Source organism: Gobio gobio, assembly GCF_949357685.1.
Source record: "Gobio gobio genome assembly, chromosome: 22".
NCBI classification, from domain to species: Eukaryota; Metazoa; Chordata; class Actinopteri; order Cypriniformes; family Gobionidae; genus Gobio; species Gobio gobio.
Genome location: NC_137118.1, coordinates 7,120,021 through 7,145,323, shown reverse-complemented (window position 1 = coordinate 7,145,323; position 25,303 = coordinate 7,120,021). Strand labels below are relative to the sequence as shown.

The following is a 25,303-nucleotide window of genomic DNA, read 5'->3' as shown; positions in this document are numbered from 1 at the left end:
CACTCTTGCCGTCTGAACAGAGAATGAAGCTGACATCAGAACAGTTTCTAATGGCTGTGGGGGTGTCACCTTTGTCTGCGGCACTGGATTTCTCCTTCCTGTGTTTGTACTTGTTCACTATCTTGTGGAATAAGGTCTTTTTCTGAGATGGAGATGAACCTAATTTCCAAAGCAATCAAACAGAAAAGAAAAAAAAAATACAACACAGCATGCTATGTTAGGTGGAAGTCATGTCATTCTGAACATGAGATGACTACTTCCTAATAAAAAAGTAAGCAAATGAGGAAATGAGTGTGGGGGCCAGGAGGATGTGATGTCAGTTTCCATACATGCGATGCACTCACCCTTGCAAGGTTTGGGCGGTTCAGGAGGGCTGGATGTACTGGTTTTTTTCTTCTTGGTGACCGCCACATTCTTTTTGTCAAATGTCAGGGGGCTGTACTGCGGTAAGCTGTTGAACTTTTTCTCGAACTCCTCCTCAAGCTTTCCTAGTCTGTGAGTTTTATACACAGTAAAACATTAGCAATCTGTGTGCAAAATCTGCTCACCTGGATTCAGTCTTCTAAACAAACTGACTTCAATCTTGAAACATGATGGAATGATGTTAAAATTGTTTAATAATCTGAATACTATGGTCATGGGATGGCAAATATGAGTATGGTACATGCGTGAAATGTACACAATCTAGTTAATAACCAAGCTATACTAATGCACAGAAAATGACAGCTTTTGAGACGCGTTTCAACTGTTTTTAAACAATTAACCTAATTAAAAATATATAAATAATAGCAAACCATAATGTTAGCCTCGTCATCAAATACGCTGATTGAAAAATGAAAATAGTCAGCAACAAATTTGTAAGTATTCATGTGCGCAGATCGCAATTTTCTTGGCCGATTCCAATTTCCGATTTTTTTGCATGTTTAGCTCATCCAAGAATTTTAATTCTGCATTTACTTCGCGCATCACACAATCATTTGAACGTCCGTGTTTACTACAGTATGTGCCTCGTTAAATCTGTTCATCATAAACCATCGTTCGTGTCTCTTCAGAAGACTTGGATTTGGATTAGATCACTCGATTAGTTCTTTTTAACGATGCCTTTATGACATTTATTGGATCTTTTAAGTTTGAGAGGAATGACTTTAAATGGAGGGACAGAAATCTCTAAGGTTTCATAAAGAATATCTTCATTTGTGTTTGGAAGTTAAATGAAAAACGTCATGATGGTGAGTTTACATTTGTGGTACATTTGTAAATTTGTGTTTGGGTGAATTATACCTTATAAATAGGCCTACTACAGCAAGTTGAGCCTTCGATAAAACAACTCTATATCGCGAATCATATCGTATCCATCAACGATACATATCGTCACATTTTTATATCGCAATATATATCGTTTAACGATATATCGTTACACCCCTAATAATTATTGTTATTATTTATTAGTAATAGCATTACATTAAGATATATTATACTGTACAATAGTAATATATTTCTTTCACAAGTTAAACCAAACTTTTATTATTTTGACGGGTTGCCGTGAAGATCTTGAGTTTCTGTGTATATGATATGAGTTTTTCTCAAATTAAACAGTAAAATTAGGGATGCACCTAATTTTCGGCCGAAAATGGCCCAAAAGTGTATTTTCGGTTTTCGGCCGAAAGACTTTTATCACCGAAACAACATGGCCGAAATGTTGTAATGACGCAAACAGAAACCGCGACCTGCACAGGCTTGTCTGAAGCAACATGTCTGCGGTGTGTACGTATTTCAGTATATCTGAGAAACACCCACGTCTGCTCCATGCTCAATCACTGACAGCGAGAGCTCATGTTCTCGGTGAGAAGAGGACCAGACTTCACTGTGAAACCGAATGGTTTCCGAATGCAATCTTTAACAGTGGGCATGTTTTAAGCGCGGAACACACTTCAATCCGAGTTCCCACACCAACATCGATCAACATGTATCACGAAATTCAAACGATAAATGCCGTTTTGACGCTCTTTAATGTGGCATCACTGATCACATCACAGTTCAAGCAGCCGCGCGTGAACATCTGTGAGCGCGATCGATCATCTCTTCCTTAAGAATAAACATGAATGAACATCTAAGGTGTGTTGAGGATACATTACAAATTACTGTCACGTATCATATGTGGTGTAATCGCTCAATCAGTGTTTCAACGGCGAAAAGACGTCAATATAACTGCTGTAAACTAAATGTCATGTAGCATCACATTTACCTCAGGCAGTCATTCAGTGTCCACAGAATTTTATTCACTAGAGTAAATCAACTCTTTCACTAAATATATGCTCTATATTAGCCGTTATATTCATTATATTCTACTTAACCTGTTAGTGATGTCTTGATTATTTCATGTATGTTTAAATAAACCTGTCATGAAAATGACAGACACTGTGTATAAATGATTATATTTCAACAACGAATTGGATAAAAAACTATTTTATAATTAGATTTAGAAGTTATTGCAAAAACTGCCTTATGTGAAGTTTACATGTTTGCGTACTATGTTATTTGAGTGTTGATTATTAGACCTAAAAATAAACAGCAACTGAATTTAGGCTAATAGTTTGGGCTCTGTTGTTAACCTTTAATATTAATGTGCAAGTAAGGGCTCCCTATATAGTTTACAGCAATATCTTCAATAAACTTTTAGTTATAATTTAATTCATTTAAGGACAGATAGAAAAATAAATAAAAAGCCATTTTGTAAAACTGCTGTACCGAACCGTCAGTTTTGTGTACCGTTACACCCCTATTCTACAGTTGAAGGCCTACAGAGAAAATAGTTGTCTCTTTAAGCAGTTGCAATTGTTCTGAATGCACTTTCTTGTAGTAGTCCTAGAGAGAAAAAATGTAAATGCACTAGACCTAAATGCACTTTGTTTTTATGAGAGAACATTTAATTTTAAAACCTTTCTGTAGGCCTGTACATTATTATTTAATGTACAAATGAGTGGGGTCAAGTTAAACATTTTAGTTAGAATTTTATTTCATACTGTGCATTGTTGCAATGTGCTAAATAAATATTGGCATAATTTGTAATTGATTTATTCTTTGAAACTTTAATATTAATTTATGCAATTGCAATGCCTTGATTTTAGTAAAGTTAGTACACAGTCATAGCCATAAATGCAATGGTACTAATAATTGGCATAATTTCTTTCGGTGTTTCGGTTTTCGGCCTTGGTTTCCTCTTTTTCGGTTTTCGGTTTCGGCCAAGAATTTTCATTTCGGTGCATCCCTAAGTAAAATGTCCATAAAGTGACTCTCAGAGCAGCTCTAGAGATTAAGTTCATGACCTTATTGCATATGCATTTGTAGGGAGTTTCCCTTTCAGACACAACACTTATGGGAGGAGAGCATTTAAATAAATCAAGCAACGTGATAACGTCAACGTCAAACCACGTAAAACCAACGTCAAACCACTAAGGTTTGCGGTAGTCAATTTACTGGTGTTTACTTAACACCAAAACACATGTCTTAACCCATTTTGATTAATCTGGGGGAAAAATCCATTATAAAAAAAAGTTTCAAAGATTAATCACTATTTCCCTGCAGATTCAGTGCTGTGATGGAGAAATTACAGCTCACCCCGGGGTGGTTTCCTCTTTAGACTTGGACTTCTTGAGCTTTTTTGGGTTGCTGGTAGCAGCTTGAGAAAATCCCCAGCTTTCATCATTCCAGCTGCCCTCATGATCAGACACACTGCCTCGCATGGAACCTCTTTTCCCTAGAAAACAGACCAGCAGCACAAACAGCACATTTTTCATTCACTGTATCAGTTCAAATATGAATCATGAGATAATGGCCAACTGAATCATATTAAGTGGAAATTCTAAATGATATTCAGCACGAGTTCAAATGAAGACATTTCAAAGAAATGACATTGAAATGGTACTTCAGCCTTGGGAAGCACTTGCTTAGAAAATGCTAGAAAGGACAATTGAAACACTTTTTGTAGTGTTGTCATTTTTGAATGTATAAATTAGGAAGTATGCTTTTTCCAAGCTACTATTTGCTTCACATGATCAGCTGGAACTAGTGGGAAATGGAGTTTCAAATAGAGTCTCAGACAGCACGTATGACAAAATCAATTAACAGGAAAAGAACCCGTGGGAGGTGTGTGTGTGTGTGTGTGTGTGTGTGCACGCATTACCTCTGTCTACATTTGCTCTCAGTGATGTAAGCATCCCTTCGGACACCAGAGTCTTATAAAGCGCTCCTTTACAGCTTCGCTCAGACTTCCTGGACCCACAGTTCTCTGGCTTAACCTCCAGGTCTTTATCTTCCTGTCTTGTTTGATGTGGTTTGGTGTCTGCGTCTCCCTCCTCCAGTTCTGTTGGCTGCAAAGGAGAGCATTGTGGTTCCATGTCCTCCACGCCACTGGGGGGCTCCACCTTCATGTCTGGTTCATTCTCACACTCGGCTTTAGGGGTCAAAGGAGCTTCCTCAGATTTCATCTCTACATCCTGTGGCTTATTAGCCTCTTCGTCCCCTTCTTCCTCTTCTTCCGTGGCGTCGTCTTTTAACTTGAGCTGTTTTTTCGGTTTAGACTTTTTCTTCTTCACAGCTGGAGATTGGTCCGTAGTGGAGCTGCTTTCGCTCTCCGAGGGACGAGCTTTCTTCCTGGGCGTCTCTTCTGAGCCCCAAGCACCTTTCGCGACCGCTTCAATGGTGAACATTACGCTCTCCAGGTCTGACTCGGGCGACTGGCGCTTCTTCGCCTTTTTGGGCGATGCAGGATTTTCGTCAGACTCTTTATTTTCTTTCTTCTTTTTCTTCTTCTTCGGCGTCTTACAAGGGCTGATGTCAGATGGGATGGTGTCAGTAGGGGAGGATGAGGTGGAGCCAGAGGTAGAGGATGACGATGTGGTGAGAGGAAGTTCTGGAGCGTCCCCCTGCTCTTCGTGGTCTGGAATGGCTGTGCTAATTGAGCTGTGCTGAGCACAGAGAGAGGAGGAACCGCCAGAGGGCTGGGAGGATCGAGCTTCCATCTTCTCAGCCTCAGAGGCCAAACACATCTATAAGAACAAACCAGGACATCAGATTATGGAGCTTTGCGATTATGGCATAGATATTCATGTCTTACAGGCTATTAGATATCGTGCAACATATCAGCTACCTGAAGGCCTGAATTTTACTTCAATAATGTGACAAATTGACAATAATGTGTTTAAATTGGGAAAAATGTAGGGCCTTTAATTTGATTTACTAGTAATTTTTGAATGATGAAAAGTGTTGTTTACATGGTCACAAAATAAATTCTTATTCAGTAGCTTTGTATTGTTTTAAGTAAATATATCTACACATACTTAACAAAAAAGATTGATTAAAGATATAAAACTCATTTTCAGTAATTTTGCTTGCTCAAACGGTTTAGATTATACTTGCTTTATAATAACATTTTTATTTATTTTATTATTATAATATAAAATAACTTTAATCTTTGTAATTTAAACATGGTACTGAAAGATTTTTTCATCAAATATTTTTTAATACAAGTATTCAACTGGTGTATTGTTTACTTTAAAATTAAAATCTAAATAAAAGCAATTAAAATGTATATTTTTAAATAATTATACATTTATATTGTTTTACTTTAAAATAAAATAAAATAATTTAAAATCTAAATGTAAATTACATTTAAAAAATAAAAGCAATCAAAAAATATATTTTTAAATAATTATATATATATATTAAAGAAGGATACATATTGATAAATCTGTTATTTTCTAAAGTCAAGTAATTTTAGAACATTTTGATAAAATGGATGGTTGCCAGGGTGTTGCTATGCAGTTGCTAGGGTGCTTACTGGCCTATGTCCAATTAATATCTTATGCAAAAATTAAAGATATTAAAACAAATTTTCAGCAAACACTTCTTAAATACATGTTCAAATGGTAGATTGTTTAAAAATCTTGCTTTAAAAAAAAAAAAGCTTAATTGTAAATGAAATAAATCAATATATTTTTTAAATAATTAAAAAAAACTAATATTTGTATTTTAAAATAAATATTATATTATATTTATTTATATTATATTGAAGTATAAATGTTAGTTAACAGTAAGTTTTTTTGTTGTTGTACATTTTTCGGGAAATGTTTACTGATCAATCATTCACAGTTGGAAAGTAAATAGGGTCAATTTTAATTTCACTTTGACTTAAAAATATAAACACCCACCAGGTGGCAGCATACGCATCAAAACTGTCCTAGGATTTATTACATAACATTGCCTGCCATTGTCCATGCAACCGGTCACCACCAGCCACTGCCTCACTGAGCTTTAATTCTGCACTATAACATCAAATACTGTATGCAGCATAAGATTCGTCCCCTGTCTTGTGTCTCTGAGTAACCTGGGGCAGTGATTGTGCTGTGTGATTGTGGGTTGGTGATGTACCTCAGCGAGCTGGAAAAGAGCCGACTGGCCGCACTGCCTCCCCTCAGATGCTGACTGAGACCTACTGGAGGAGATCTGCTACAGAGACAGAACAAACACGCATATTAAGACTGATTACAAACACATAGACATATGGAGGAAAATATAGACTGCTCATTTATTAAGGATGATCCTGGGTAAAATCACTACTACTGGGTCAAATTGCATTTAAGTAAAAGACATTTTAAAACATTTTTGACATGTTCTAAAGCAACGTGAATGGTGCTCTGACTTGCAAAACTTGTCATGGTGGCACAGTGTTAAAGGGTTGGTTCACCCAAAAATGAAAATTAGCCCATGATTTACTCACCCTCAAGTCATCCTAGGTGTATATGACATTCTTCTTTCAACCAAGCTTTATAATGGGAGTGAATGGTACCTTAGATTTTGAAGCCCAAAAAAGCACATCCATCCCTCATAAAAGTAAACCATAAGACTCCAGGGAGTAAATAAAGGCCTTCTGAAGCGAAGACATATGTCTTTGTGAGAACAATATCCATATTTATAACATTATAAACTATAATCACTGGCTTCCAGTGAGGGACGCACGTGAGTTGAATTCCGGCGGAAGAGCGACCTCTTACCAAGTTTCCTCTGCATCATCCATCAAGATGATTGACAAGTTCGCTCCACAAGCTTATTGTGGCTTATTTGTAACTGTTGACAGACACACGCAAACACTATAGGAATGTAGCCGCCATTCCCGCATTATTATTTAGCCTATATAATGCAGTTTGAGCAGGAAGCACGGCTTCGTCAGGACTGCATTCATGCAATGCACGGAAAAGAACAATTACACAACATTTTAAGACGAAGAGGCGCTCTTTGGTTTTTATCTGCGATAACTAATGTGCTCACTCTCAGAATCAGACACTGCTGCTTTAACACATTAAACACTTTAAGCCGTTATGAATTATGACACTGTTTAGTTCGTTGGGTCGGATTGCTTTCTCACCTCATTTGTTCATATGCAATCGGGCTGAGACCACCTCGTTCAGCCGATCTCAGAGCGTTGTTTTGGTGCGGATTCGAGCACGATTGCGGTGTTTGTATATGGCTTAACGAACTGAACTGAGTGAGAAAACGCACCAGGTTCCAAAACAAACACTCCCAACTGAAACAGGTGTGAATGCACCCCAAGGTACCATTCACTCCCATTATAATGCTTGGAAGAGCCAGGACATTTTTTAATATAACTTGAAGAATGCCATATACACATAGGATGACTTGAGGGGGAGTACATCATGGGCTAATTTTCATTTTTGGGTGAACTAACCCTTTAACACTGTGCCACCATGACGAGTTTTGCATGTGTGAGCACCATTCACGTTTCTTTAGAACAGGGGTTTTCAAACTTTATGATGCTACGGACCCCCAAATATGATAAACCTTAATGAGGGACCCGCTTCCTAAAATCCATCTATATATTTGTATGTATGAAAAAACATTTATACCGTTAGATAAACAGTAAGTGTGACATTATAAGTCCAACATATTAAGTATAGCCAATTTAAGTTTGGATGCAATGTTGGATGTATAAACCTGAAGAACACTTCCAATTAAAAATTATTTGAATAAGCAACTTTCACAATAAATGTATGCAAGCAGCTAACTTACTGGGTTAAGAATACTGCCTTACAACCCCAATGAGCAAAATAAATGGGACTAAATGGGAAAAACTCCACTAGAAAGATACAAAACAAACATATACAATTCTGGAAAGTATGTGTATGGCAGGAATGGAGAGAAACATTTAGAAATGAAACCGTTAGAATATTCGGTAGACTTTATCCATTTTTGCTTTGACTTTTTACTCTCTATAATTTTCAGGGGACCCCTTCGAAACTTCTGGAGGACCCCAGTTTGAAAACCCCTGCTTTAGAACATGTCAAAAACATGGACATTTTTTTATATAACTCCAACAGTATTTGACTGAAAGAAGAAAGACATACACCTAGGATGGCTTGAGGGTGAGTAAATGAAGGGATCATTATCATTTTTGGGTGAACTATTCCTCTAAGGGTGATTGACAAGGTATTGCTAGGTTCTTACTGGCCCAAAAGATCCCTATTTCTATGATACTCTGGGTCCTATAAGACTTGAGACCCTTATTCAATGTATGGGATTTGCTCACATCTGCCACAAGAAAAAATCATTAAAAAGACCCCTGCCCAATAGCAGTGTTATTTTACTAGTATGTATATATTACTATAGTTTTATTCATATTTTAGGAATATTAGGCCTAGCTTTTATTTTCATTTCATTTGAAAGTTTTAGTAATTTTGTTGCTTTTTTTATATTTCTTGCTTTATTTGTGATATTTGAATAATACATTAATATTTCTTACATTTCTATATATAGCCTTAATGTATTTTTATTTGATCTCTATTTTTTAGTAATTCAACATTTCTAATCTCCATTTAAGTATTTGAAGTTTTTCATTTTTCTTTATTTTAATTACTAGTTTTAGTATTTAGTTAACACTAACAACTGCCTAATACAACAATCCTCGCTTGTCACATGCGATCACATGCTGTCACGTTTTGTGCCACTGTTTAAGTGCAAACTTCCCAAATTCTTAAAACCAAACAAAATCAGCTGAGCGTCTTTCCAGTTAATGATGATGATGAGAAAACAAAAACAACAAACTGGAAATGCAGGAGTATCAAAATGGCTGCCTGGATGGAGGAAGTCGGTGTTCTGGCAGGTAATACACCAGCAAAAGCAGAAGCGAGACATTTTCTGGCACTCAGTGAGTTACTGAGGGTTTTTGCTGTGGTCATTGACTGCAGAATATTTGCTTAGTAACTGAAACCAAATAAACAGCTAAAGAGTTGTGGGGTAAAAAGCCAGAAGGTTTCAGCTTAGATCTCTGGTATTAGAATAATAAAGTATTTATATTACTATTACTCAATACATTTTTTTTTTATTTTTTTTTTCTATTGTTGCCCAAAAAAATTCCAGTCAATGTGAACACCCCAAAATGCATTTAAGAATAAGGTAGATGGAGCAGGCTTAGCTCCAGCTCTAACATTTAAGGTGGGATGGACAGTAGGAGGTTACAAGGGTGGCAAATGTAGTTATTAGGAGAGAGTTTATTACAACCGTACCTCAGCCAGCTGAAACAGGGGTGATTTAACACAACTCTTGGGCAGGTCTGGTGAGCTTGGCTGGGATGGTCCAGAGGCCTAAGAATTAAAGCAAAACAAAGCTTGCATATCATCTTAAACTCACAAGATAATCAAAACCTTCCACATTAAATGTAGCAATTGTTACATTCAAAGGGCCCAATTTGAACAATCTGAGCACATGGTCTGAAGTGCATGGCGCAGGTGCACTTAGGGCGTGTCCGAATCCACTTTTGCTTGTTTAACGATGGAAAAAACGGTCAACGCGCCTGCCACATGGTCCAAAAGTGTTGTACCTAGTCTCTTAATGAGTCATGGGTGTGTTTTGGCCGTAACATGCAATAAACCAATCAGAGTCTCATCTCCCATTCCCTTTAAAAGCCAGTTGCGGTTGCACCATGGCGGACTCGCTATTTACATGGCGGAATTTGTGAGCGGAAAGACTAGAATAAAATACTTTTATTTTTAATATTTAAACATTTTTGTGTGGTGCTGCATGTCTTTGTGTGTAATAAGCAGTGTTGTGCACCTGCCTATAGGTGCATATTACTAACAGGCCCTTTAAATAATACAAAAAATATAGTGTCAATGCTTTAAAATAGCTACGTGCCAACAATGCGCCTGAACACACCTTGTTTAAAGACCAGCACGCCCATGAGCGAACAGATGCGAGTGCATTTGCTATTTAAACAACATGGCACTGGATGTGAAAATGATAACTGCGTCGGGCCAGGTGTATGATAGGGCCCTATGTGTCTAAAACCATACTAGACTGTCCCTCACCTCTACATGTGTGAGAGAGCTGGTGTCCTCAGCGTTCTTACTTCCTCCAGCAGACTGCACTGGACTGGAAGAAATCTGAGGAGAAAAAGTCAAGTGTCAACAAAATGCATTCCGATCATTAAGCAAGTCATTTAGACGCAGGCAGCCAACCATCCACATCTGAGGCGTCTCACTGCTAAGGAGGTTTTTAAGGGTCTGTTGTTAAGAACTGACAAGTCTTCAGGTGGTCTCACCTCAGCCAGCTGGAAAAGGGCTGATTTCCCAGTGTGCTTAGCAACATCTGTGCATCCTGTCTGGGAAGAGCTGGAGGAAATCTAAAATGAAAGCATGAAAAAAATAATAATAATGAAATCAGTAAAGCAGAACAAGGCTATAAAAGTAAACAATCTTGAATCAACATCCTGTTTGAAATGACCACTGACATTTACAACTCAACACCTCCCTCTGTTGACAGTTTGATGGAAAAGCCACAGGTAGATTCAATAAAATAAAAAAATACCAATAAATTACAGGAAGTGACAATGTGACAGCTTGAGGTGTCTACACTGGAAGCTTGCTGCATGTCACCTCTTTTAAATAAATTATTTTAAATAAAAAATATTATAATTACCGGTATACTTTTTTTCACTTATATTTATTATATATTTTTTTACATAATGCTACATAATTTAGCAGCAAATACATTTGCAGGACAAGAATCATGATTAACTGGCTTTGATACAGTGGCTAAAACTTATCTAAATACTATTAAATATTCACATTTGATATAATGTTTTTTTTTTAAGTATCTGGAGATCACTACCATTTAAAAGTTTGGGGTTGGTAATATTTTCTCTTATGCTCACCAAAGCTGTAAAAATACAGTAAAAACTAATATTATGAAATATTACAATTCAAAATAACAGTTTTCAATTGTAATATATTCCTCATATGTCATTTTATGTCATTTATCCATTCATTTTTAGCAGTCATTACTCCCGAACGCATTTAATGAGTTCTTCCTGAATACAATTATTAAAATATGTACAGATATATTAAATAACAAAGTAAATTTATCTTACTGACCACAACCTTTTGAAAGCTAGTGTTGATGTGCAGGGCAAGAAAACATAAATGCCGCCCATCAAAAGCAAAGGATTGCCCTGCATTGGGTACCAGAAATATCATATATTGTTTTTTATGTAACAGTAAAAAAATATTTGAATGTATACTGAATTAAATGAATAGAAACCAATTCTCACACATGATATTACATTGAATTAAATGAATAGAAACCAATTCTCACACATGATATTACTTCATTATTTTAGGCAATCCAGGAAAATAAAGTCTGTCGAAGCAACGTCAATTAATTTAGCAGTGTCTTTTCACTTGGAACAACTTGCAGTGCACTAATGCCAGGCACAGTCGCTATGGATCAAGCGGTGTGTGAGATTGTGTTTAACAACAGAGGGACTTAGAGGACAATTCCTGAGCAAACAGAAAGAGAGTCAACAGGTAGAGGATTCAGCCCTGTCCCTTAAAAAGGACTAAACATACAATGTATTATTCTGCAAAACATGGAGGCGCTGCCTTTTGTTTTGTATTAACCTCCCGTGGCCCTGTTCAGTGACAAATGCACTGCGCCGAAGGCAATTAGGATCACTTAGTGGCAGCAAAATGGAATTTACAGAGGATTAACAGGGGTGAGAGTCTGAGGAACTCACGGGAAAACACACAATCAGCTCGCATCGCTGAAATCAGACACACACACATTGGCCTGATGTCTCGAACGCCTCATAAAAGCTCTACAATTTATGAAGTCTATGCACCTCCTAATGGCACACAAACCCAGTTTGGGGCCCAAAACAGTCATCCCAGTCTGTTTAGTCACAGGCCGCTGCTGTATCCGCGGAGATGGGCCTGTCACAGTCTATTTACGTGAGCACTGATCATGTGCTCATTATATCAGAGGTCTGCCGTGAGTACAGAATGATGCAGATTTGTCTCAATCACATCAAGATATGAGGACATGGATCTAGACTAATAACTGTTATTCTCATCTAGAGCCCTCTTTGTGTTCCTGGTTTTAAAACCTCATTTAACTCGACTGTGGTTGTTACACCGTGCTCCTACAACTGATCTGCATATTAACATGTGCAATTACACAGTAATCTTTTCTAAATGTTATTACTGTGGAGTATTTGTGTTTTCGGATGCTGTTCTCATCTGCATGTGAACTACAGATGTATTGATATTAATTATGGATGCACGGATATTAAAATTCTGGCTGTTTAATACTGATGATCGTGTTATTTTATACATTTACATTTATGCATTTGGCAGACACTTTTATACAAAGCGACTTACAGGGACCTTATTACAGGGACAATCCCACCTGCGTATCAGTTGCATGGTTTAACCCACTGGACCACCATCTCACATGTAAGATGCATTTTATACATGCATATGATTACAGTACATATGATATTGCTTGTTTCTGCAACTTCTTCGCTTGTGTTTTGATCAGGAGATTCAGCACTCTTTCTCAAGATGTGTCATAGCACCTCCTAGCGTATAACAGTGAAAACATGGAAACCCGGAAAATTCTGTGTTTGGCGGGAAAGGGGTTAAAGATTAAATTATAGTGACGGCAAAGGTATTCTAAATATAAAAACAGCATGCACAATTAAATATTCAAAATCTTCCAATAACGGTATGGAAGTGTGCATTTCTAATTTACGGCATTACATCATGCAGTCCCAAAGTTTCCATTCACAGTGCAATCTTGGGTGTTTTGATTTGATCAAAGGTGGTACTTGTGCTGAAAGGTAATGTTCATATGTATTAAAATGATGTTACTGTACCTCTCTGGCAGTCAGCGCGTGCTCCCCGGCTAACAGCAGCATGCTTAGGCCCCCCATCTTATTGGGATCTATAAACACAGCAGAGGAAAAATGTCCGACAATACAGTTAAACAACCAGTGATCCAGTGACATGGAATGCAGTGATGGAATATGTACACTACTAAGCAAAGGTTTGGGGTTGCATAAGATTTCAATTTTTTTGTAAGAAATGAACACTTATTCAGCAAAGATGCATTCAATTGATCAAAGATATTTAAAGTGTTACAAAAGATTTCCATTTCAAATAAATGTTGAAAAACATTGTCACATATTCCACAAAAATATTAAGTAGCTCAGCTGTTTTAAACACTGATAATAATAATAAAATGTTTCTTGAGCACCAAATCAGCATATTAGAATGTTTTCTGAAGGATCATGTGACACAAGACTGGAGTAATGAAGCTGAAAATTCAGCTTTGCCAACACAGGAATAAATTATTTAAAAAAAATACATTCAAATAGAAAATTGTACCTTTAAATTGTAATAATAAAGCCTTTTTTAAAAACAGATATCAACCCCACATTTTTGAACAGTAGTGTATAGGGGTGGGTCGAAACATCTTTAGGGCAATATATCATTGTCCTTCTCCGTGTAATACGAGAATCGATATGCTGGCATCAAATATCGATATTTTAATTAAAATAAAATAGTTTGAAATATAGTTTAAGCGCTCTAAATAGTTTTCCCTGCTCCCAGTGCCACTACTTTGTGGCTCCTCTAGGTGGCGCTCAAGACATGAATGAGGGAAATATGAATATAATTTGTTAAAGGATTAGTTCACTTCAAAATGAAAATGTCCTGATATTTTACTCACCCCCATCTCATCCAAGATGTTCATGTCTTTCTTTCTTAAGTCGAAAATAAATTAAGTTTTTTGAGGAAAACATTCCAGGATTTTTCTCCCCATCATAGACTTCCATGGCAACCAAAATGTTGAAACTCCAAATCAATGCAGTTTCAAAGGAAGGGCTTTAGAGGCTCTGCACGATCCTAGATGATGAATAGGGTCTTATCTAGCGAAACCAACAGTCATAAAAAAAAAAAAAACCTTTGAACCTAATTTGCTCATCTTGCGGTGCTCTGCGACGTGCCAAGGATTGCACAATTACGTCATATAGGTCACGCTAGACGTATGCGGAAGTACCGCCCCAAGCGAATGTGCGAGGACTAATACAAACGCCCTTTAGCAAAACACACTCCATCTTCAACTACAAAATCGTCAGACATCATTGTTTTACCTTTTTTTTTCCTGCTAAAAGACGTTTGTATTTGTCTTCGCATGTGCGCTTTGTAAACACGGCGTGGTACTTCTGCCTACATCTAGTGTGACCTTTCCGATGTAATTACACAATCTGGCACGTCGCAGAGCAGCGTAAGATGAGCAATTTATGTTAAAAAGTATATTCTTTTTGGTTGGTTTCGCTAGATAAGACCCTATTCCTCGTCTGGGATCGTGCAGAGCCTCTGAAGCCCTTCCTTTGAAACTGCATTGATTTAGACCTTCAACATTTTGGTTGCCATGGAAGTCTATGATGCGGAGAAAAATCCTGGAATGTTTTCCTCAAAAAAACTTAATTTCTTTTCGACTGAAGAAAGAAAGACTTGGATGAGATGGGGGTGAGTAAAATATCAGGAAATAAAAATTTTGAAGTGAACTAATCCTTTAACTAGCCTAAGAAAAAGAGGTTTGTAACGGAATGGCGAACAGCAGTGAGAGGGATCAATAGATGCCCCAGCCATGTTTAAGTCCAAAGTCTGGAAAACCTGCACTTAACCTTTTCACAGGCATTTTGCTTACATAGTTAGACAGATATAGTGATGACTCATTGTAGGATTGTCTAGCAATATATTGATTATTGCTGTATTGTGATATTATTGGTATCGTGTGGTATACGTGAGGTACCCTGTGATTCCCACCCCTAGTAGTGCATGTGTGTACATATTCAGGTGCTTGTATTGTTCCTACCAGCCATGGCGAAGTTGAGCTGGGGTGTGCTGTCACTTTTGGCCTGTTTTTTGGCAACTGAAGGATCCTTGCTAGGGTTGGAGGGAAGAGACCAGACCTTCTTGCGGGCGTTACTCACAGAGTGGGAGGGACTCTTTACCGGCTTGTTTGTCGCAGGACACCATTTGTAACCAGGGTTAGCTTTCATGAATGCATCCTTGTACTGTGTCAGACAGAACATATTATCAAGAACATTATCAAATAATAGATTTAAACGTGTTAAGATTAGCATTTTTCTTATCCTTTCTAACAACTGATAAGCCTATTCATATGTTTTATGTTCTTTGATGAGGTAAAAACTAGCAGCATTTTAACACTTCCCTTAAAATTTTTATTTTTATTTTGTATTCTTATCTGTGGTCTGCCTCCTTTTTACCTCCTTAGCCATGTCTGTGTATTTCTGTTTTTCTTTGGGGTCCAGTACCGCCCACCAGTCTGCCAGGATCTTAGTGGCCCCCCGGTTGTCTAGTCGCGGATGCTCCTGTCGGACCAGCGAGCGGTGGCGCTTGCAGAACAGCAGAAAGGCGTTCATGGGCCGGCGAGCTCGCTGCTCAGAAGAGTATTCTTCACTGTCATCTTCCATCCCGCCACACTCTCCCCCCTGAGCTCCGCTCTCTGCACATAATACCGGCTCCTGCGATGAAAAGTGGGGAAAAAATTGGAAAGAGACATACAAGGGCCTGGTCAATTTCAACAGCAACAGTGGACAAAGAAACAAGATAAAATCAAGGACTAATCACACATTGTTGCTGCAATATTTCACCATAGTACAATATTAAAGGGTTAGTTCACCCAAAAATGAAAATTCTGCCATAATTTACTCATCCTTGTGTCGTTCCAAATCTGTAAGACTTTCGTTCATCTTCAGAATACAAGATATTTTTTATGAAATACGAGAGATTTCTTTTCCTCCATTGACAGTCTACGCAACTACCACTTTGGATTCACATATAAATATTTATCAGTAAACATAAACAGAAGCTCAACCGTACTTGCTTGACGTGCGAGAATAAACCTCATTGGTTCTTGCCGAAGCTCAAACGTGCTGCGTAACAAGAATGAACCTCATTGGTTCTTGCCGAAGCTCAAACGTGCTGCGTAACACGAGAATGAACCTCATTGGTTCTTGCTGGAACTCAAACGTGCTGCGTAGCAAGAATGAACCTCATTGGTTCTTGCTGAAGCTCAAACGTCCTGCGTAACACAAGAATGAACCTCATTGGTTCTTGCTGAAGCTCAAACGTGCTGTGTAACACAAGAATGAACCTCATTGGTTCTTGTTGAAGCTCAAACGTGCTGTGTAACACTAGAATGAACCTCATTGGTTCTTGTTGAAGCTCAAACGTGCTGTGTAACACGAGAATGAACCTCATTGGTTCTTGCTGAAGCTCAAATGAGCTGTGTAACACAAGAATGAACCTCATTGGTTCTTGCAGAAGCTCAAACGTGCTGTGTAACACGAGAATGAACCTCATTTGTTCTTGCTGGAGCTCAAACGTGCTGTGTAACACGAGAATTAACCTCATTGGTTCTTGCTGGAGCTCAAACGTGCTGTGTAACATGAGAATTAACCTCATTGGTTCTTGCTGGAGCTCAAACGTGCTGTGTAACATGAGAATTAACCTCATTGGTTCTTGTTGAAGCTCAAACGTGCTGTGTAACACAAGAATGAACCTCATTGGTTCTTGCAGAAGCTCAAACGTGCTGTGTAACACGAGAATGAACCTCATTTGTTCTTGCTGGAGCTCAAACGTGCTGTGTAACACGAGAATTAACCTCATTGGTTCTTGCTGGAGCTCAAACGTGCTGTGTAACATGAGAATTAACCTCATTGGTTCTTGCTGGAGCTCAAACGTGCTGCGTAACACGATAATTAACCTCATTGGTTCTTGCTGGAGCTCAAACGTGCTGTGTAACATGAGAATTAACCAAATTGGTTCTTGTTGAAGCTCAAACGTGCTGTGTAACACGAGAATGAACCTCATTGGTTCTTGCTGAAGCTCAAACGTGCTGTGTAACACGAGAATGAACCTCATTTGTTCTTGCTGGAGCTCAAACGTGCTGTGTAACACGAGAATTAACCTCATTGGTTCTTGCTGGAGCTCAAACGTGCTGTGTAACATGAGAATTAACCTCATTGGTTCTTGCTGGAGCTCAAACGTGCTGCGTAACACGATAATTAACCTCATTGGTTCTTGCTGGAGCTCAAACGTGCTGTGTAACATGAGAATTAACCAAATTGGTTCTTGCAGAAGCTCAAACGTGCTGTGTAACACAAGAATGAACCTCATTGGTTCTTGTTGAAGCTCAAACGTGCTGTGTAACACAAGAATGAACCTCATTGGTTCTTGCTGAAGCTCAAACGTGCTGTGTAACACAAGAATGAACCTCATTGGTTCTTGTTGAAGCTCAAACGTGCTGCGTAACACGAGAATGAACCTCATTGGTTCTTGTTGAAGCTCAAACGTGCTGCGTAACACGAGAATGAACCTCATTGGTTCTCGCACATCAAGCGAACATGCTTGAGCTTCCGTCGATGAGTGTTTATATGTGAATAAAATTCTACGTTCAATCTGTTCATCATAAAAAGCACTCGTGTCTCTTCAGAAAATTTGGGCTAAACCGCTCAATTCATATGGATTCGTTTTACAATCTCTTTATAATTTTTTTGAAGCAACAAAGTTGCATGGATTATCAATGGAGGGACAGAAATATCTCAGATTTCTTTAAAAATATCTTCATTTGTTTTCCGAAGATGAATGAAAGTCTTACGGGTTTGGAACGACATGAGGGTGAGAAAATAATTACAGAATTTTCTTTTTTTTTGTGTGAACTATCCCTATAATTGTTGGAATTCCTATGAATCCCTTCATAATAACCAAGGGATTCCCAAAGTTTTTTTTTTGTCAGCTGTGTTTTTATTTTAAAACTATTTAAATTTTTACATTTGTATGCTTTACTTAATTATTAGCTTTTCATCAACTCATGAACTCCATGCAGTTCCCTCATAAACCTCCAGAGTTCACAAACAGAATCTGAACAACAAGGACATTACCTAAGGTAGTGCGGTTTTTGTCCTTCCTCTATCTAATAATTGACCAAACACATGATTCAGAGCCCATCATTCCAAGTAGACACACTTCTGTTGCTACTGTTGTTTTCCAAGTACAGGTATTTTGAATTAAAACATTAATGACAGGAGTGCATTTTGCTGTCATTAAATATGCAAACTTTCTAGCAGAGACGGATGCAAACTGCAGAAATTACAGTTACAGTGTTGCAAAGCTACAAAATTGTGGTATATTCTACATATCTGACTGAGCCTGACAGTCCAATGATTCAACAATGATGCAACATTAAAGACGATGCAAACTTGTTTAACGATTTTGTTGAACTGATTCATTTCTGAAACTGAAACAGATCGGATGGAAATAGCATGTCTATTTTTAATAGCCTTCGTTTAACCCAACTAAAGTTATTCCAAGCATGATTTGCTACAGGCTATTGCTATTGATTATTGTCATTCTAAAGAGGCTATAGAGCTCTCAATATACATTCAAAAGTTTGGGTTCAATTAGATCTTTTTTAAAGAAATACTTTTATTCTTCAAAGAAGCATTAAATTGATCAAAAGCAACAGTAAAGACATTAAACGGTCAGACAGATATTAAAAATGTCCTGGCTCTTCCAAGCTTTATAGTGGCAGTGAATGGCTGTTTCTGTTTTGAAGTCCATAAAAGTGCATCCATCCATCATATAACTGCTCCACACGGCTCCAGGGGGTTACTAAAGGCCTTCTGAAGAGGTGCAGCAAAGCAAAACCTCGCTGAGCAAAACTTCTCTTTTGGGCGGACATTTTGGTCAACTGAGCAAAAACATTCTTTACCTGTACAGCGTACGTAAACGCACAGAAAAAAGTGGTTTCATCATCCAGTTTTAACTTTAATGTGCCATTTCTATTTTATTTAACCCTTGATGTAACTTAGTGATATATTAAATAAAAAAAAAAACAGTTAAGTCGGAAGCCACTAAATTGAGCACATTTTACAGTGCTGTTAACTGTAGTCTTTACCAAGAAATACTATTCAAATCTCCCCCAGGACAGTTCAATTCTTTATAATAATATAACATAATAAAATATGAAAAAAATTAAGCAGTTCCACTGAGATGGTTCTTAACGTGTTTTTGTACAGTCATTTATTGGCGACAGGCAGCATTAAACCATCAAATTTAAATCTTTGTTTATTGCTTATGATGAAGATTTTCTATAGCAGGGGTTTTCAAACGTTTTAATGGCAATGATCCTTAAACAATCCCCTTGTGAGATCAATTCTTTATTAAGCTTACAATATAATATATTTATAATAGCCTATAATATAACACAAATTTAAGTATTTAAACTGATATAGTATATCAGTTTAAATGCTCCAATTTGCTTAAAAACAACATACTGAAGTAGCCTAATTAAATAACTATAAAAGAGTTCACACGTTCCCTTGAACATATTTAGCTATTAGATCTACCTAAACATCCCAGAAACCCAAACCACACACAAATGTATTTAAACTGACGTGTGTTACTGAGGTGTTCTGGTTTGCACGCTACACTTGTGGTGGGTGTAACTGTAAATGTCTGTTTTGTTACCGTGCTGTGTCCATCATCTGTTATTTCCACCACTTAATCAAGCCACTCTTCTTTAAAACATGAGGTTTTATTTCACATGTCTTTGCGTTTCTCGTTGTCTCTCATTTTGAACTATTTGAACCGCAAACACGACTCACTGCTGCTCACACATGACATCATTGTCTTTCTATGAAACCTGTAAACCGCATCCACCGGTTCTAACACGATAGCGATACTAACTCTATCGCGGTTGAACAGAGCACTGCAATTATTTCTCATTTAAACTACAATCAAATGGATTTCTCCCCACATTTCGCATCTGTGTCTGTCGTCTGCGTGGCATAGGGATGGAATGATTACCAGTTTCACGATAAAATGTACTAACGGTTAGTAATATCGTTTAAAAATTAATTATCATTAAAACCGTTCGTGACTATCACGATTTTGAAAACGCGCGGTAAATCCTGTCCAGTCAGCGTTAGTCAGGTGCAGGCGCAACTGTTTTTTGAATGAGAAGAAATGGCAGAAGGCAGTGACAGCACTCGGGAGATTGTTCAGCCTTCTAAAAGGACCAAATCTGAGGTGTGGTCATATTTTGGCTTTTACAAAAGTCCTGAGGGAAACTTAATCGAAGATCGTCACCCAGTCTGCAGAACATGCCAGAAGAGAGTCACTGTAATAGGGGGAAACACTTCACACCTGCGAACGCAAGGCAAGTGGACTTTGACCTCACCAAAACTACGTCTGGTATTACTACCACTCACACTAGCCTCTTTGGTGATTGAACTTATTATCGTCTTCTCAAAAGCCATCTGTTATAATCGCGTTGCGTATTATAACTAACCACACGTGTTTCTAATAATCAGAGGCGTTCAGATTAGCCGAGTTTTGTTCAGAGGCTGAGCGCGCTCTCACTCACTGAAAACATGCGACGTATGCAGGAGATTCATTCATCATAGCTACAGTGGTCAGGGGTGAAGCCGTCTTTTCAGAAGTGAGGGGGACAGAAATGTCAGGTGTAATACCCGTTTTTTTCTGACCTCTGTCTAATTGACAGATTTAATTGATCTCTTGCATTTAATTCAGTAAGATATAAAATACACTACTGAACAATAACCACTAATATGTATAATATTTTCCCCTATATTTTATGCCAATTTTATGATTGGTTTATGCACTACAAACACTTGTGCATTAAGTACCCATGGATTTTATGCAATGCTAAAAAAATATCACTGAACAAGGCAGTTTAGAAAAGTTAAAAAAATTACAATTGTTCAATGTTTTTGAAAGAAGACTTCTGCACACCAAGGCTGCATTTATATAATAAAAAATGCAGTAAAAAAAAGCCAATGTAAAGCAGCTGTTATCTATGTGAATATATAGTAAAAAGAAATTAAGTAATTTATTCCTGTGATCAAAGCTGAATTTTCAGCATCATTACTCCAGTCTTCAGTGTCACATGATCCTTCAGAAATCATTCTAATATGCTGATTTGCTGCTCAAGAAACATGTATGATTATTATCAATGATGAAAACAGTTGTGCTGCTGCTTCATTTTTGTGGAAACCATGATACTATTCAAACTTTTGTGGTAAGATTAAAAAAGAGAGAAATTAATAATTTTATTCATTAAACATGCATTAAATTGATCACAAGTGACATTTATAATATAAATAAAGATTTATATTTAATAAGTGCTTTATTTAATGCAAATAAATGCAGTTAATTTAACTTTCTATTCATCAAAGAATCCTGAAAAATAAAATGCATCATGGTTTCCACAACATTTTTAAACAGCACAACTGTTTTCAACATTTATAATAATCATAAATGTTTCTTGAGCAGCAAATCCTCATATTAGAATGATTTCTGAAGGATCATGTGACACTGAAGACTGGTGTAATGATGCTGAAAAGTTCAACTTTTATCACAGGAAAAAATTACACGTTTACTATATATATATATATATATATATATATATATATATATATATTATTCACATAGAAAACAGCTGTTTTATATAATAAATGCAGCCTTGGTGAGCAGAAGATACTAAACATTAAAAAGGATGTCAGTTAGCACTGCATTATTCATATACTTTATTGTCAATAAATACCTTGAGATGGCTTGAAAAACACACATGAACCATATATTGTCGAAATCGTGTTTGTCGCCGCGTTTCATCAGTCATAATTCTTTTTATTCAGTTGCTGGTTCAGCGCTGAATGCCTTTGGAACGTGATTACTTCTACGAATCCTTTTTGGACTTTCTGTGAGAGGGCGCCCTCCGGCTTCCAGTATGAATTAGAGTGTTGCACGAGAGTGTTAGCACTCCATGGTGTTCAGAGCAACTTGTTTTTGGATACGAATAAAATGACAGGTCATGTATATTTTATTTTGTGTCTTTGAATTTAAATCTAGATTTATTCACATTGGCTTCTACGTAAACAAACTTGCCCTTGTAACAGACGTAGGCCAGTAAGAACGGTGCGATTAGACGCCGGTTCGAATCCCTCACGGAGCGGGTCGACTTGGGCCGGTGAGACTCGGTAAAGTGCGGGGGACGAATGACACTCCCCCCCCCCCCCCGTCCCCCGCGTAATCTACGCCCATGACAGTAGTCGACTGTTTTTGTTCTATTTCAGCAGCGAAAATAGTTTCAAACAAACACAGCAGAACCACAGCGCATCTGATATGACTGGAATAACGCTGGCTTGACGTTCTAGATTCGCGATTCGTTTCTAAAGTTACATACAAGATTGGTACATGTTTCTAACTTCTATAGCATTTGAAGAAAATGACTTGCACTCATAAAACCAGCTGTAAAGTGTTCATCTAGGTGTCAAGTATTTTTGATATTTAATAAAATAAACTCAAATCATATGAAAATATGGATATTCATTATTTCACTAGGATACTGTTTGGGCTCATACACAAAATATGCTAGATTTAAATGTGTCAGCTGATAGAACACTGATGAGAATATTGCTTGAGAATATATTTACAGAGATAATATTAGATATTATATTTACACCAAATTATTATTATTTATGCGTTATGCGTTGCTATTGACAACGGCCATTATAAGGAAGGAAATCCCACAGAATAGAATCTAGCTTAAAAAAGTGCATAGAGCTGCTTGATTTTTTTTGTTGTTTGTTGATTTTCAAATATAAAACTTGTTGAAATGTTTTAAGTGTGTGCATCTGTTTGAACAGTTTCATCTCATTTGAAGAAAACTGCGATAATATTGATAACCGTGATAATTTGGGTCACCATAATCGTGATGTGAAATTTCCATACCGTTTCATCCCATTTTATTCTTTCTGCGCGGCTGCACAGGCGCGCACCTTAGAGGGAACATTGAGTGGCACGTGTGTGTGTAAGAAAAATATCCATATTTAAAACTTTATAGACTAAAATAACTAGCTTCCGGTAGTCAGCAGTACGCAAGTCAACTTACGGCAAAAGAGTAACCCCTGACGCGATGTATAGGAGCAGCGTAAGCTTTGACGCCTCTCACGGATAGGGCTGGGAAACAAACTCAATTGCTTCTGCGTTCGTCAATACGCATGCGTCAAGGCGTAATCGATGCGTAATCGGTCTGCCGGAAGTTAGTTATTTTAGTCTATAAAGTTTTAAATATGGATATTTTCGCTTCAGAAGGCTTTTATTAACCCCCCAGAACTGTGTGGAGTAGGGGGGTCGAAATTAATAGTTTCTTCGATGCAAACGAGGACGATTCGGCATTGGTTCGGTAATAGACCACAACCGATTCTAATGTACTGATTATTTTCTGACATCATTTGTCACGTACGTGCTTTGTCGCGGTAGCATACAATGGCAGAGAGAGGCGAGACGCGAGTGAGTAATTAAAATGCTCCAGACGACATCTGGGCACATTTCGGCTTTTATGAACAACCTGGTAAGCACAACCTGGAGAACACATGCGCTGTGTGTAAATCAAAGCTATCTGATTTATCAAAACTATTTCATTTACACTTGGGCACATAAATGTATCTCCGCAAAACGGATATAAATCCGATCTTCATTTCCCATTTCACTTCATTTTGCACTATATGCAGATTTAATTGAGTTCACGTCACCGAAAACAACAGATATGGGCTGCATTTTATTAATCATCATTGAGCCACGCGCTCTCCTTATTGCGGTCTTTAATTTCTAATTTCAAAATCAAAGACCGCAATAGGAGAGCGCGCGGCAACATCACTGGTCAAATCATTCAGTTTCTTTACTTTTAATGAATATGATTGTATGTTGAGCACCTGCAACTTTACTTTCGGTAGTTTGTGCGTTTGCTTGATGAAGAGATGCGCAGCTGCTCGTCTCCGGCGACGCGTGCTTCAGTAGCGCCCTCATATCTGGCTATGTCATATATCCCATAACTTTTTTTATTTTTGTAGCATTGTTGCGAGGAGTAAAATTTACATATGTGGTTTCAACAACCAGATGCATTTAGACTTGAGCTTTGACTGTACTGAGCGCAGACCACCTGAAGTGGCTTTTAGTATTTTGTGTATTTGTTCTAAATGCTCCTGTTGTCTTCTGTGCCCAGACTTGAGTTTTGTTTGATACATTCAAGAAGCGTGTTTTCTTTGAGCAGGTCAAATTAAAGGTTCCGTTCATAAAACTGACTGACAAAATTGTATTGTATACATGAGGATGCAGTGTATCGTCAATGCATTGTGATGCATCGTGATATCGAATCCGAACCGGACTTCAAAAACGAAACAACCATTCACTGCCATTATAAAGCTTGGAAGAGCTAGGACATTTTTTAATATAACTCCAATTATATATTCGTCTGACATAAGAATGTCATATACAACTAGATACTTGAGGGTGAGTAAATCATGGGATAATTTTCATTTTTGGGTGAACTAACCCTTTGATAATGTACAAATGATTTTCATCAAAGAATCCTGAAAAAAGTATGATTTTTCCACAAAAATATTAAAACTCTTTTCAACACTGATAATAAGAAGAAATGTTATTTCTGAAGTATCATGTGACTGGATTAATGATGCTGAAAATTCATCTTTGCATCACTGGGATGAATTTAATAAAAAAATATATTCAAATAGAAAACAGTTATGTTAAATTGTAATAATATTTCACAGTTTTTACTGTATTTTGATCAAATAAATGCTGCCTTGGTGAGCTAAAGAGACTTCTTTCAAAAACATATAAAAAAATCTTACCAGTCCCAAACATTTGAACGGTAATATAAACAAACTTTAAACATTTAAATCGCCTAAAAGCTAATTTAGAATTACACCAGCGCACAGAAGACCTCAAAACTAAGACACATGAACTAAAAGCCACAAAACTCTCATTTAATTTTCATGTCTTTTTCAGACTTCCAGTCTTTAAAGAGCAACTGCAGT

General features: G+C 37.4%; 1 protein-coding gene across 3 annotated transcripts in view; it reads right to left on the bottom strand.

Moving 5' to 3' along the window:
• bbx (BBX high mobility group box domain containing) overlaps positions 1 to 25,303 on the bottom strand; it is a 56,152-nt gene that overhangs the window by 5,371 nt on the left and 25,478 nt on the right. For 2 of the 3 annotated variants that reach the window (XM_079804840.1, XM_079804841.1), the window contains exons 4-14: positions 15,647 to 15,904; positions 15,232 to 15,433; positions 13,226 to 13,293; positions 10,613 to 10,693; positions 10,380 to 10,454; positions 9,579 to 9,656; positions 6,430 to 6,507; positions 4,184 to 5,048; positions 3,619 to 3,757; positions 345 to 493; positions 70 to 159 (exon numbers count right to left, since the gene is read on the bottom strand). In XM_079804840.1, coding sequence (XP_079660966.1) covers positions 70 to 159; positions 345 to 493; positions 3,619 to 3,757; positions 4,184 to 5,048; positions 6,430 to 6,507; positions 9,579 to 9,656; positions 10,380 to 10,454; positions 10,613 to 10,693; positions 13,226 to 13,293; positions 15,232 to 15,433; positions 15,647 to 15,904 — 2,083 coding nt within the window. The remainder of the gene's footprint in view (positions 1 to 69; positions 160 to 344; positions 494 to 3,618; positions 3,758 to 4,183; positions 5,049 to 6,429; positions 6,508 to 9,578; positions 9,657 to 10,379; positions 10,455 to 10,612; positions 10,694 to 13,225; positions 13,294 to 15,231; positions 15,434 to 15,646; positions 15,905 to 25,303) is intronic. The other variant, XM_079804842.1, reaches the window with a different exon arrangement.